We start from the raw sequence: 14,523 nt of genomic DNA, 5'->3' as shown, positions 1-14,523 counted from the left end.
GGTTTGGATTGGAGCAGGGTGGATTAGAACGCAATGGGGTGGATTGGACTGGAGCAGACTGGGGTTGTGTTGGGTTGGGGATGGATTGGATTGGTGTGGGTGGACTGGGTTGTAGGGGCGTGGATTGGAGTGTGGTGAATTGGGATGGAGTGGGTTGGATTGGGGTGAGGTAACATGGACTGGATTGGAGTGGGACAGATTGTTTTGGACTGGAGTGGGTTATTGGGCATTGTAGTGGGGCAGATTGAGTGTGACAGGTTATTTTGGATTAAAGTGGGACAGATTGGAGTGGGGCAGACTGAAATGGATTGCAGTGGGGCAAATTGTTTTGGATTGCAGTAGGGCAGATTGGAGTGAGGCAGATTGTTTTGGATTGTAGTGCAGCAGATTGCAGTGGGGCAGACTGGAAAGGGGCACGTTGTTTTTGATTGGAGTGGGGCATATTGTTTTGATTGGAGTAGGGCAGATTGCTTTGGAATGGTGCAGATTGTTTTTGATTGGAGGGGACCAACTAGATAGGAGCAGAATAGATTGGGGTGGGTTGGGAGGATTAAAGTGGGTGTGTTGGAGTGGACTGGATCGGGATGGGGTTGATTGGTGTGGTGTAAAGTGGGTTGGATAGTAGTAGGGCGGATCTGAGTGGGGTGGATCGGGGTATACTGCATGATTATGTATAAAAGCATAATTTCAGAGATTACACATAATAAAGAAATACTATCACTTGCAATATTTCAAACAAGTTAATTGTCATCTTTTAAAAACAGTGCCCACGAGCAAAAACAAAAGAAAACATGAGTGGAAAGTAAGAAAAGACAATTTGGCAAAATAAAAAAAGCTAGCTTTAAAGAATAAACATTTGCAATTATGTTTGCCCTGCTGGGCATGGATTTGCCAGTCACAAGCCTTCTGTTTCTGGGGCACTAGTACCTTGATCACGACGGAAACGGCAGATGGGCACTAATTAAGTTTAATTAATTAGTGCTTAATCCCTGCTCCACACAGAGGAAAGGAAATGATGGCGGGCGTGCCCTGACGAAATACAAGACTGTAAAGAAGAGTGCCACCCAGACCAACAAATGGTGAGTGAGAGGCAGGCTCCAAGCTCTTTACTGAACACAACAGAGTCTTGCAAGCGAGATGCATGCGCTAGTACATGCACTTGCAGGCTCAACCCTAAAAATAAATGTTTGTGGGATTCTCTGGAATTTGTAGCAGTTCTACATATAACTGCAACTGTTTTTATCGACTGCTGCACAGGGGGGAGAAAAACCAGAAAGATGTGTAGTCCAGCCACAAGGCAGGGTTATTGGGCATACATGCCAACATTTTAGAAGAGGAAAGATGGAGATCCTAAAAAAAGTTATTTCTCACATTGCCTTCTACTTAAGTAGAGGCAATTTCAGGTGGGAAACAGCCAAAATTAACAAAATTTTGCCTTGAAACATCTGGTGTCCCCCTCTAGAATCAGGTCTAGAGGCATGCATTATTAGCACGTCAGACCTTATCAAGTAAACTTACAATGGAGATGTGAATAGGCCGTTGGACGTTTTGACTGCGCTTTGAGTTTTTTCTACCATATATCAGGTACCAATACAAATCAATAACATCAACAATAAATGACATCAATAATCAATAGGAGTCAGTAATTTCCACACACCATGACCCTGTGGCCATGAATAACCACACCTTTATGTAAATCTTAGAATGTTTATTTCCCTATATTAACAATGCTAATGTCACGTAACTTAGTCTCAAAATCAATTGATAAACATACAGAAATAATACTGGCTGTGCAAAGCGAGGAAAGATTCACAATCTAATTACAGCTTGAGCTGCTACACATTCTAAAGTTACAGTACAAATTAATAGCAAGAATAACCGTGCAAACAATATAACATACATTTAGATTCAGCAAGGAAAAGCCATCAACTGTTTTTACATGTAGGGAACTTCATCAGTGAGAACTCTAACTAACACCAGATTAGAAATAGTATGTTTGGGCTTCATGCAAAACAATTCAGTCACACAAATTTGGAAAAACATCTAACTATGGCTCTATCAAAATAGTGGTTGGTACCTAGAAACAAAAGCAAATAGACATTACAGTCAGTAACATTGTCAGTATACCTGTCCCCAATATGGTTCAGCAAGCCGTGACAGTCTTCGTCAACAGGACATCAGTTCGGTCAGCAAGACATCAGGATTTAGCATCAAAGCTCAGAAAAAGCAAAGTCTCTCTAAGCAGTTCGAAAGAAGATAACTAAGCACTCAAGAAGAATGGGGAGAATGGCTTTTGTCCTCTTGGTGCAGTCTGGCTAAGTTAGGTTTCCTAAAACTATTTCCCACATCCTAATTGGTCAGGGGATCGCATGTTCACACTTAGTCCAATGAAACTAACACCTCAAATCTACGATTTTTCTAGTACATGGTTCACATGTTGGTGATTGGCTCCTCTTCTCCCGCTCTCGTCATTCGGATTGTCAGGTATCAATATTGTTACAGCTTATACTGCAGTCAGTGCATCCAATGTCTCCTCCTGGGACGGTCAGTCTTACACACATTACATTAAACATTGTTTCACTAGCAAGTACAGCATCTTCTAGCAAGCAGTTTCTCATGAGAACTAACTTCAGCTACGAGCACATGGTCAGTACAGTGGAAAATCACAAGTTAATTCTCTAAGCATCCATTTTATTAAACGCCTAAGAAATGCAGCTTCACATGAGGCCGTGCAACTAGGCCAAGACCTCACCAAGTTAAGACCAAGTATTAATAAAGCTAATACATAATCTTTAATATGACATATTACCACATTAATCAAACATGAACTCAACATTTCATATTAATAAGCCATTAATAAGTAAACTTTGTGAACATTGACTGCCACTTTGGTAGGAGCACCTTCAAATGCATGCATTATTTTCTCTAAGACAGTACATTTTCTACGCAAATCCAACACTCAAAATACATGAATATTCATTAATAACCTGCAGATAATTTTACAGCTTGGATCAATACTCTTGATCCCTTTTTTAAATTTACTGCCACCGTATCTGCTACGCAATTACCTTTTCTAGACCTAATGATCACCATCAATAATGGAAAACTGTCCACTACTATTTATCATAAGCCAACTGATCGTAACTCTCTTCTGTTATATGAGAGTCACCATCCGAAATCTCTACGGGACAATCTACCCGTTGGCCAATTTTTACGGCTGAGACGTAACTGTAGTTCATCTCATGAATTTGACCATCAGGCTGACTCTCTTCAAAAGAAACATTTGGAACGTCATTACCCCTCTAGAATTGTTAACCAAGCACGAAAAAGAGCTAGGAATAACAATAGGGATGCCTTACTGGCGACTATTGAAAAGGAGCCTCAGACCAGATTAACATGTGTGTCTACTTTTACTCCTTTATCTAATTCAATTAAGAAATTGATTAGCAAAATATGGCCCATTCTTACTAGTGGGGGTTGCGAAATTCCAAGACCTCTTTTTGCATTCAAATGTACAGCCAACATAAAGGACATTGTGGTCCACTCTCGTCCACAACGTCCATGTGACACCCCGACTCAAATGACGCTATGGGGTCTCCCCCCAGTTGAAGGTCATCACCCCTGTGGTAACTGTAATGTGTGTTCTCTCACTAGGCACCTCATGACATTGAATCTAAACCCCATAGGGACCTGGCGCCTCAAGAAACACACTAACTTCAATACCAGGAATTGCATCTACATGATAACGTGTCCATGTGACTTACGTTATATTGGCATGACAACCAGGCCAGTTAAGACACGCATCAACGGACATAGAAGTAACATCTGATGCAATAGAATCACCACTAAACTCAGTGCACATTTTCTGGAAGCTACACACTCTCCTGATGACTTCTGGTGGGTGGTAGTAGAGGCACCCAGAGCTCGACCAAATGATGCAGGGTATCTTTTCAGAACTGAACAAAGATGGGTGTTCAAATTAGGGACCAACATACGGGGTCTGAATGATGACATTCCTTGGACCTCACTCTCATAACAACAAGGATTACTCAATAAATTCCTTCTGAATGAGTAACATGCATCTTGACACCCTAACTGGCTTTTACAATTATGTCAGAAAATAACCTTTTATTATGTTAGCATCAAAGGGTTTTATGTAACATCTATGCCCTGTTACATCCCTTGGTCAAAGATTTGATTTTCTATCAATTTAGAGTCCTTGCTCTTCGTCACGTTTATTTGTAAATAATATGGAAGTAGTCCTTTCTTAATTTTCTTGACTACAGGCTCAATGGGGAGTCCTTTCTCTATTTCTCTGACTCTGGACCTTTTTAGACTTGATTGGGAGTCTTTTTACGCTTTTCGTCTACCTTTGTCTCATGTTAATATGAAGGTAGTCCTTCCGTTGTTTTTACTTTTTGTTTTGAGGTCAGGCTAAATGGCGAGCCCTTTTTCTATTTTTTTCTGTCTCCTGGATCCGACGAGGCGTCCTTCTTTTTTTTTGCTGCTCCTCAGACGCGCGCGAACCTTGGGGAATCAGCCACTTCCGGGTTTGCGGCGTCTATGAAAAGCTCTGACAGCGCCCGCTCCACTTTGATACGGGACGCTGTTCCAGAGGGTAGGTCCATAGCGATGGTCCGTTAACTAGTATGTGAGTACAATTTAACTTTCAACGGGGTTTTGCACTGACATTACTGACTTAGAGACCTGCTTTGACTCACAGCAGGATCGGCTTCAAGTTAAATCCTTCGTCATACGATTGTATTGAACAAGCACTGATATGTTGATTATATGCACGTGGATACTCTTTATAGCTCAATTTTGTGCCTATTTCCACTATTGTATGTGTCATTTCCAGGTTTTTGATATTAATAATAACCCTATACATGACAGACCATACCTTCTATATACATAAGTATTGTGGTAACTTATGTTGATGATTTGTGTTTACTGTGCACAATGTTAATCTGAGTCCTTGGAACGTGCCTCCCAAGGAGCCTGATCCTGACTTGGGGATGGTAAGCCTGACTTGTTGCACCCTCTTAATGACCCGTCACACATGTATTTCACGTATACACCTTTACAACCACCTTCTGGGTATTTTTGGTGTGTGTATTTTTTATCTCTTTGTCTTCTGACTTTGACTTAGCCAGTTTACTTAAATGTAAGTGACCGTTTTTTTCCTAACCTTATATTAAGATTTTTTCTTTATTTGGAGAAGAGCTGATTAAATCTTTAGTTATTGGTCCTGATGAAGCGTCAATGGATCCGGTTGGACCTTAAGACGCGAAACATGTCTACCCTTGTTTAGAGGCACTATAACAGTTATAGTCCTCTGTGGTTTGCTGCTCTTTGAGAGTAATTGAGCATCATAACTCAATCTGTTACTTTCCTTCTGTTTTTAATCTTGGTCTTCATCCTTGTGTACTGATTAAAATTATGATGTGTATTGTGCGATGAATAACCAATTTTAAGTATTTTTTCCTGTTCTCTCCTACGTGCGCTGGTGCCTGAATGCAGGTATTTCTGTCTGTATAGTTTGAAACCACCGGTCACTATCAGAGCAGTACGGCTTAGAGCCCCCCTTCGGGGAGCCCGTCAGGCATTGCAGTGCCGGCCTGGCGAGGAGTATTTCCCGATGATGATGCCAGTCATCCATTGTGATGCTTGAGGGCTCTTGCTCCTGAGACTTTAGGTCCCCTAGGTCGTTATAGAACGTGTGGAACAGTGTACCTTTGTATATATTATTCATTAATAAAATCAGCATTAACAGCATATATTAGCTAAGACACTGCAACTAATCGTCTCCAAAAATGTTGTCTCTTCTCTTGGCACAGAACTTCTCTGCCTCCATTTCATCCAGCAGTTTATAATTCTTGTACTATTTGCTTTTCGGTAAAGATTCAACACGTTGTAATTCATAACCTTATGTATCTAATTTTTGTAATATTCGAACCCTCTGTAGTTATCCATTTAAGTACATATTCCTCCAAATAAAGCCCTTTACACTTTTGATTGTTGTCCGCTCAACATAAAAGTGCATAAGACATAAATTTTAGCATTCTAGTTGTCGAAACTGGTTGCCTTAGTCCTTCGTTTATGTTTCCAGTTTCAGTTCACTTGCCTCTGTTTACTGTTGGTTGCTCGGTAACCGAGATTTATCCAATCGAAAGTCTCGCTGAGGTTGCCTGGCGACTGATGCACAATGGCTTTGTAGCGGTCACAGAGTCTCATGAGCTCCCCGGGGGCCTCGCTGGGCCGGGTGCGCAGGGCGCCGCTACCGGGGCTCCCCAACCCGGGGTAAGATGGCCGGTGGTGGTGGGGGGCGAAACCTGCAACTCTCCGCTGCCCAACGCAACTTTTATTTGTGCCGCTTCCCCTACGCCACAAATCCGACCTTCATCCCAATTCCGAGACTATCCCGGCCCAAAGCCCGCCGCCCAAGAACCACCTTTAACCTAGTATCACCCTCCAGCCTCTACTCAGTATCCACCCTGGAACACCAGGCTGAGACCACTGTTGTTACGGCGGTCCCCATAGCAGCTCAAACCTCACCCTTCCATTCTTAGTCCATTTTTCCATGAGACCACAGAGCCTCGAGTACTTTCAGCCGCTGCCGGTCACTTAAATTAAAATTAAGTGGCGAAAACGGTTGGCTCGTCATTAACGTTCACCGTTCCAACCCGAGACAACCAGGAGCCTGAGATCCCCTCAAGCCCTAGTCTCGGGCGGCCCCCGTCTAAGCGACCACCCGCCTGAAACCGCCTCTGCAGTCGGATAACAAAAGTAAGAGGAGACTTCACGATCTCCAACCCCCTAACCGTTGGGAATACTACTTCAAATGAAAATGCAGAAGAGCCTGCCCTCACTGCACTCGTGTACCTGTGTGTTACTGAGGAGTGCTGGCACTCTGCCTTTCAAATTTAAGGCGTGTTTCTGACAGCACCTGTCCATTTAAAACAGTGACTGAGGCTACTCCTTACCGAAGACCCCACTTATGAGACCGCAGTCAGCCCAAGGGTTTCACATTTATGACCCTATCTCCATTGGAGACCCCCCTCATCTCCAAAATTCTGTCCTGGCACTCATACACTCTCCTATTCTGAGACGTGTTCAGCATGAGGCTGAAGCTTAGGGCCTTCATGACATAGTTTTAGATCATCACCAGGCAGCTAAGCCCCTCCCCAAGTTAATGATTTAAACTGTTATTCCTCGCTTCTCTTTTACTTATTTGTAGACTGAGTTGTGCGTTCGTAATACCGCGTAGAATCTGTGTTCAGAAACTGGACACTGTAACCATGAGCAATAGGATAAATACGTGTACTATCTTCAATACTCACCTATTATGACCATCACATATTAACGACCAGCAAATATTTTAATCGCGAATCACAACACAGGAGTACCAATGATTTTCTGTAAAGGGCACATTTGTGCCACGCAAGTACCTGACATGCCTCAAACCTCCATTAGGCTGTAGAAAGTGGATTTGTGTCTCACAAAGAACCCACACAGTAGTGGCGCATGCAACTAGTGATGGGGCAGGAACAAATAGTAGTTTCACAGAGGTGGAACTGTTTTCCTTGGCTTATCGCCAATTGCAGGTTCTGGATTTAGGTACTGAAGGTACTAAACATGAGCATTAGGGAGCAAATTTACTGTTATTTCACACAACGCAGCAACCAAAGTTGCTGCACTGTGTTGCATGAAAGGGAGAGAGCGGGACTGTGCCGTATTTGCTGAGATATGGCATGGCTTTGCCCAAGCACAAGTGCACAATTAGGCTGCCTTGCACCACACACACACACACACATTTGCACAGTAGTGTAAATGTTGTTTGCATGAGTCTAGAATAGTGTTTGTACTGGAAGTGAATCCTATTCTGGGACTCACTTTTAAACATTTCCCCTTTCTATGTGTGTGCTAAGTAGAGCACACATCCAAAGGTAGAAAAGTTTGTTGAAATCAAAATGTTCTCGTTCTTTGCACCCGCCTTACGGCGGCACAGTTTCTTGGCTCTAAGCCATGTCTGTAAATGTTAGTATATAAGGCTTTGCATCAAAAAACAGATTTGTTTGCACAGGAACACCCATGGGACGCCTCCCTGACACTTACTCTGCTTTGCATTTTTAGGCAATTTTCTAGTGCAAAAAAGTGTTTGCTGGAAAGTAAATAGAAATTCAGCACTTTGTGCCAGTTTAAGTCACACTTGGTGACAGTGCACCAGCTTAAATTGTTGATAAATCTGACCCTAGGAGTGGTGAATAGAATATTTTTACATCTCCCTGTCTCCATAAAAATCTCATACAGTTGTAAACTAACCATATGGTGACATCGAGGAAGGCTCTCTTGATGGGAAAAGTGGATCCACACAGAATTTCCAAAAAAGATAGAGATATAGAGATTTTTGGAAAAAACGACAAAATTCTGCAGCCAAACTTTGAGGCAATCTCTGGCAAAGCAGTCATTTATAAAAGGCTTTCAAAGCATTCATATGCTTGCCAGTAGACCTGAGGGTCAAATTCATGACCAACTGCAGCATCCATAAGACAGATTAGAAGAAAAAGTCTGGTCACTTATTGACCTGGCTCCACACTACATCTCCCCAGGAACCCTCAGTCATCTTAATTGCACTTTATCCAGCAACAGACCATCAACTGATAAAAACAGGCATTACCTCCCCATCCTTCTACCTTGTCACAACCATTAAGTAATGAGTGCATGCTCCTGAAGACAGAAAAGCTCAAAGCAAAAAACACATGCCATGTTTCCCAATCCTTTCATAAAAAACAAATCTTCCCATCCTACTTCCATTTTGTTATATTTTTGTGCAGTGAGTCACCAGGCACATCCAAGGGTTAATTATTCTTAAAGTTTGTGGAAAATTGATTTAGCAACTCAGATTGATAAGTGTAACAGTATTTGATAAGTGTCGGGACAGAAAAGCCTCTTGCATGGTAATGGATGTGGACTCCTGCTCTGAGTACCTCAACTGTAAAGATGTCTGGATCCCTAATGCTGATTTTTGTTGTCACAAGCAAACATAGATCATGTGTGTGCACAATGACATAGACGAATGTATATAGTAGTGAAAGGCCACAAAGGACCAAGCAGCACAAGTGTGATGGTGGCAGCATACCATGTAGTGATCAATAGGAGTGACAAAACAGGTCCTTTTTAATCTGTGTCACTGTAGTGAGGCCTACAGGCTCACTCATTTAAAGTCCTGCTGCTGTGTTTAACTCATCCTTGATCTACATTGGTTTGGTGTGTAGTGCTGCCAGTACATGTGTGGTATTCATGTGCTGGGCGTATGTGTGCCTGTGAAGGGTACAGCACAGGGAAAATGAAGTACTGTGAGGTGCATGTATATTGTCTGCATGTGCTGGGTGTATGTATATCTGTGAGTTGTACAATATGTATAAAGGATGTGGTGCTATGCAGTGCATGTATATTATATGCATGTGCTGGCCGCGTGTATGCCAGTGAAATATGCGTTACATGAAAGTCTCTGGGTTCCATTTTGAGAGACCCAGGGCTGAATGGAGAAACATGAGAAGAGGCGGTAGAGGAATCCCTCTAGCCAGATTTGTTTTATTACTGTATTCCTATAAGATGAGTTAGACACACTGGAGGAAGTGAGAGAGCCTCTGCCGAATGGTTCAAACAGTGCTTTTTGATTGAGAGAGAGGTCAAAAGGAGGGATCTGTGCACATCTCGGGAAGGAGATGGGGTTAAAGGAGAGGTTCATAAAGAGTAGGGCTGAAGCCCTGGGATAATCATTTGATATGGGATAATCATTTGATTATACATATCACAGTGGCTAACATTCAAGTCTGAACCTCAAGCACCGCCCATTGCCTATGTTGTTGGGATGTCAGATTAGGAGTCGCTGCTGCTGTGACTGCTTTCTAGAGTAAAAGAGAACAGAGGAGTGGGCACTTCAGAAGGAAGCAGACCTCACATAAGTTTCAAATTCATATTTGGTGTCTGGAAATTACTTTAAGAAGGGTAGTTTGAGACTCCCCAAAAAAAAGCCTGTTACTCTCCAAGCTGGGTCAGGGGACATCACCCAGGGAATCCAAGGCCACATGTCCTGGAGCCTGGAGCCTGGAGCCAGTGCCTGCCTGCTTGCCAAGACCGGTGTACGCAGTGAAGAAGAGGAGAGTGTTAGAGGGAGCGCGGTCCAGTGGGGAATCCTGTTGAGTGGATTCCCTTACCTAGATGTGAGGAGACTGCTACTGCACCGATCGGGTTCTTGCCCGTGTGCAGGGAAATTCATCGACCCTGTATACCAAAGAAGGGTTGCAGCGAAGTGAACTGTGATCATTGCTTCATCAAACAGTTCATCACCTGTTTGCAGTGTGAAGTTGTCAACCTCGTATGGCAGGTGGTGCCATTGTGAAGAGCACTCCCATGCCAAGCAGGTCATAGACCGTGTGAGATATTAGGTGGGCCACCCCGTATGCCAGGTAGGGCCACCATGAAGACTGCAGCTGTGCCGATCATGCCAGAGGCTATGTGCAGTGGAGGGACAGTAACCTCATATGCCAAAGGTGGCCACCAGAACCAAGCAAGAAGTGTGTGCTGGTCAGAATCGTCATCGGAGGAGACAAACTACTGTGGTGACCCTGGCAGTCCTGAGCTATGACTGATGATTAGCACCAAGGATACCCATCCTCCCCTCACCTCCTACCCCGCTCCCACCACACATCACTGGTGGGAAGAAATAAATAAACTAACCCAGCTCGGAAGAGCCACCGGAACCACCCTGGCCACTTATTGACCACGTATCGGGGAGATCTAGGACAGCTGAGTGCAGCTCCCCAGGGCTGCTTAGAAAGACCAGGTCTGCAGCTGCGGCTGCATCTCCAGTGCCCGTAGAGGGGGTGTGCTCAGAGACTCTGGTCGCTGGGATCCTGCTGGTGTGGGTAAGACAGATTTGAGGCCAGATGGCTGCCAGGAAACTTGCTTTCCAGATAGCCCTGTGGTGCTCAAACACTTTTGACTTTAATACGGAGTTGAAGTGGGATTCCTGAGATTTGGACTGCTACTGGGGCCTAACCTGAATGTTGCCTATATTGAATGAGGTTTAATCACTACCGCTTGCTTGAAGGGAGTGGGGCTGATGGGCCGGCCTATAAAACACTAGAGCCCTGACCACAGGGAAGAGTATGTATTGCTTGTGAATGTGGTATGTTCTTTTTTGTTCATATAGAAATATTCCTTATTTCCATAAAAGTAAGTTTTTGACTGGATAAACATTTATTGCTGCTGCATGTATTTTGAGTTGTGAGCCTGTGTTCACCCCCCTATGTCTACCTTCCTCCAGAGAAGCCTTCTACTGCCTAACCTGAGGTAGCACTGAGAGCCAAGTACTGAATGGTTACTTGGCCCAGTTGCTCAAAACCTATAGTGGGTTGGGCCCCGGGACATCCGGAGTAAAAGGCCTCAAGGCCCACCTTGGGCCCAGTAACCCTTGCTTGCACCGTGGTTCTCTGAACAAGGTTCTGACAATAAGGTATGACTCTGTCAGCCAATGTTGTTAGAGGTCCTGCTTTAGTGGAATCTTTTGGCTAACGACCTGCTATAGCGGACTCATGTGGGTGTTACTCGAGATCCCACTATAGCAATCGCATTTGTGCTGGGATTGATGTCCTGCCATAGCGGACCGACCCATGTGGACCAAGGGTTTAGGTCCTGCTCTAGTGGACATTTTGTGTACCTGACAGGCAATTTGTAGCCTCCTTGTTTGGGCACAAGGCTTCGCAGTGCAGCTTCAGCTTCAGCATGTCATGTGATCTGTGGTACTGGAGTGCCAGGAGGGTCAGATGGCAGCTAGGCATCAGATCTGGCTGAGATCCTGGAAACTGGGTGCGGTCCAGTTTCCTATCTCTGGAATGAAGCTTTTCAAAAACCAGCTGGAAGATATGGTGAAAAAGTTGGCTGAAGATAGAAAACACATGGCACCTACAAGACCAGCGAGAGACAGATTCTTTGGACTGCTGTTTACGTGACTCAGCTCACAAAAGACACAGGCAAGCATTTATTTAAAAGATTAGTTGGTGTTAGGAGGTAACTAGGTAGTCCTGCACACGTAACATTAGAAGCACCTTCACTTTTAAAGACATCATGCAGCAAAAGTATAAAAATATGATAAAGTCTCTTAACATTCAGAACCTTTACACCTTAGTACATTAGATTATATCAGTGCATTAAAACGTATTATGTTAAAAGTGATAGTTTTCAAACATAAATTAAGAAACATATATTCTTCCCCCACCCATACAACAATGCCAATAGTGAACTAAAGAGGCAAGTCAGTTGGTATGTGCACTCTTTGGGTGGCCTTGATTCCTTTTATACATGAACAACATTATGTTTAATAATTCAAACACTGGAGAAGGCTTTGCACAGTGTACATCCTGAAGTTATGTGTTTCAAGGTCTTCCTATATGTGGTAATAAAGAAAAAGGAGAGAAAGTCAACTAAAACAATTGCCTAGGATCATGCTATTTGTTAAGGTGGGGAAGCTGAGATGAATAGCAGGTATTCTAGGGACATATTGTGCAATTCAGTCTCTAGATGTATATGCTTTGCTTTCCCTACATCTATTTTATTGCCTATCAGCATCTCACCCAACCAACACCCCACTAACAATGCAACCTTCAGTTACATCACAGACCATATTTTTTGGCCCCTGAGAAAATGTTGGAGTACCCATGCTGTGGAGGAAGGTTAGCACCCACTTGGAAGTCAGCTCAAGTTTTATGCAAAGTAATGAGAAAAATAGATCTCAAATCAATGAGTACTACAGATATTCCAAGAAGTTTATCAAGTAGTGTTTCCAGTGACTCCACCAGATCTTTTGAATCACTTTGCTCCATGAAAATGCAGTAAAGAGTCAATGTTTATAAGATAGAATCCAGAAGTTACTTCAGAAGAGGACAATAATCCCATAGTCATTCCATCAGAGGAGGAGAGGAGTCCATTTAATTCTGTCTGTGAGGAAAACATCTTCAGGGAAGTACAAACCTGTTCTGGATCTAAAGACTGGAAATGGGTATGTACTACATGGGAAATTTGGAATGCTGACATTGCAAGACATTCTTCCTGTTTTTAAAGGAAGGAGATTTCTTGGCATCACTAGATCTACTAGATGCATAGCTCCATGTGCCAGCCCATTAAATGTGGCAGAAGTTTCTTCACTTTTGTGTAGAGAGCCTGCATTCCCAGTTTTAGGTACTTTTTTTCAGCACCTCTTCTTGTCTTAGTGTATTCACAAATGTGTTGGAAACTTTAGTGGGGATAATTCATAATAGGTCTTTTCCTTATCTAGATGACTGGTTCATTTATTGTTCTTCTTTTTCCAATGCTTTACAAGTGGGGGAGCTATGCAATCTTGTCCAATTACATGAATGTTTGCTAAATGACAAGCAATCACACCTAAAACCTACTGAGGATCTGCAGTTTATTGGAGCACACTTCAGGACAGACTTGGAGCAAGTACTCCTGTCACTGGACAGGAAACAAATTGAACAGAGAACTCATGTTTGTTTCTTCCTGTAAGATAGTGGCTAGGAGTTCGAATCTGATGGTATCCACTCTGACTGTTTTGCCTTGGACTCCATTACACATGTATCTCCTGGTAATTCATCTGGTTTTACATTTGGATCTGGGGTTCCAACAGTTCGAATAATAGATACTAGTGGAGCTTCAGGTTCAGAGAAGTTTGAGCTAGTGGTTGGCGGATAAGATATTGCCATCAAAGATAGTGACCATGGATGCCAGGTGGGGTGTCACATTAGAAAATTCCTCTGTTCAAAGCAGGTCTACAACACAACAGGCAGAGTGTTCATCCAACTGGAGGGAGCTCAAGGCGGTGACACCCTTAGCCCCACATCTGAAGGATCACCATTTATAGATCACAACCGCCAACAGGATGGTAATGAATTCCATAAACCATCAGGGAGGTTAACACCGTAAATTTATATGCATAGAGAGCACAAACTGTTATCTCTAAGAACTGTTTATCTTTGAAGGAGATAAAGTTAAGCAACAAACCATCCGAGCATGGTGTTTTCTCCAATTAGCTCACTATATTTGGCTCAGAATGTATTCCAACAGTTGGAAAAGATCTTTGGGTCTCTGAAGATATATCTGTTTGCTCCAAGGGAGAATGCCCTTCTTCCTTGCTTTTGCATGATTATGCCTTGCATGATTATGAAAGGATGGAGAGTCAATGCTATGTCTTTCAAGTAGCCCAAAGTCAGTTGTTTGCATTTCTTTCCATTCCTATGATTCACACGGTGTTACAGAAGATCAGGGATGACGAGGCATTTGTGATCTTGATGGTGGCCTGTTGAAAATGGCTGACATGGTTTCCCCTATTGTTGCAGTTGTCAATTCAGCCTGTTTGGGAGATTCCAGTGGTTGCTTATCCCCTTGGGTGGATTCCAGTTTCCCCATTCACTTCTCATGTGCTTTCATCTGGGAGCATGATCATTGAGAGGTTGAATTTGT

The 14,523-nt window shown here is 43.2% G+C and overlaps 1 protein-coding gene across 1 annotated transcript in view; it reads left to right on the top strand.

Moving 5' to 3' along the window:
* Nucleotides 1-6,150: 6,150 nt before the first annotated feature.
* UBXN11 (UBX domain protein 11) overlaps nucleotides 6,151-14,523 on the top strand; it is a 379,872-nt gene continuing 371,499 nt past the window's right edge. The window contains exon 1 of the mRNA XM_069224030.1: nucleotides 6,151-6,300. Coding sequence (XP_069080131.1) covers nucleotides 6,233-6,300 — 68 coding nt within the window. The 5' untranslated portion in view covers nucleotides 6,151-6,232. The remainder of the gene's footprint in view (nucleotides 6,301-14,523) is intronic.

Source organism: Pleurodeles waltl, chromosome 3_1 (genome assembly GCF_031143425.1).
Source record: "Pleurodeles waltl isolate 20211129_DDA chromosome 3_1, aPleWal1.hap1.20221129, whole genome shotgun sequence".
Taxonomy (NCBI): domain Eukaryota; kingdom Metazoa; phylum Chordata; class Amphibia; order Caudata; family Salamandridae; genus Pleurodeles; species Pleurodeles waltl.
Note: the sequence above shows the minus strand (reverse complement) of the source record. Positions and strands in the feature narration are given on the sequence as shown.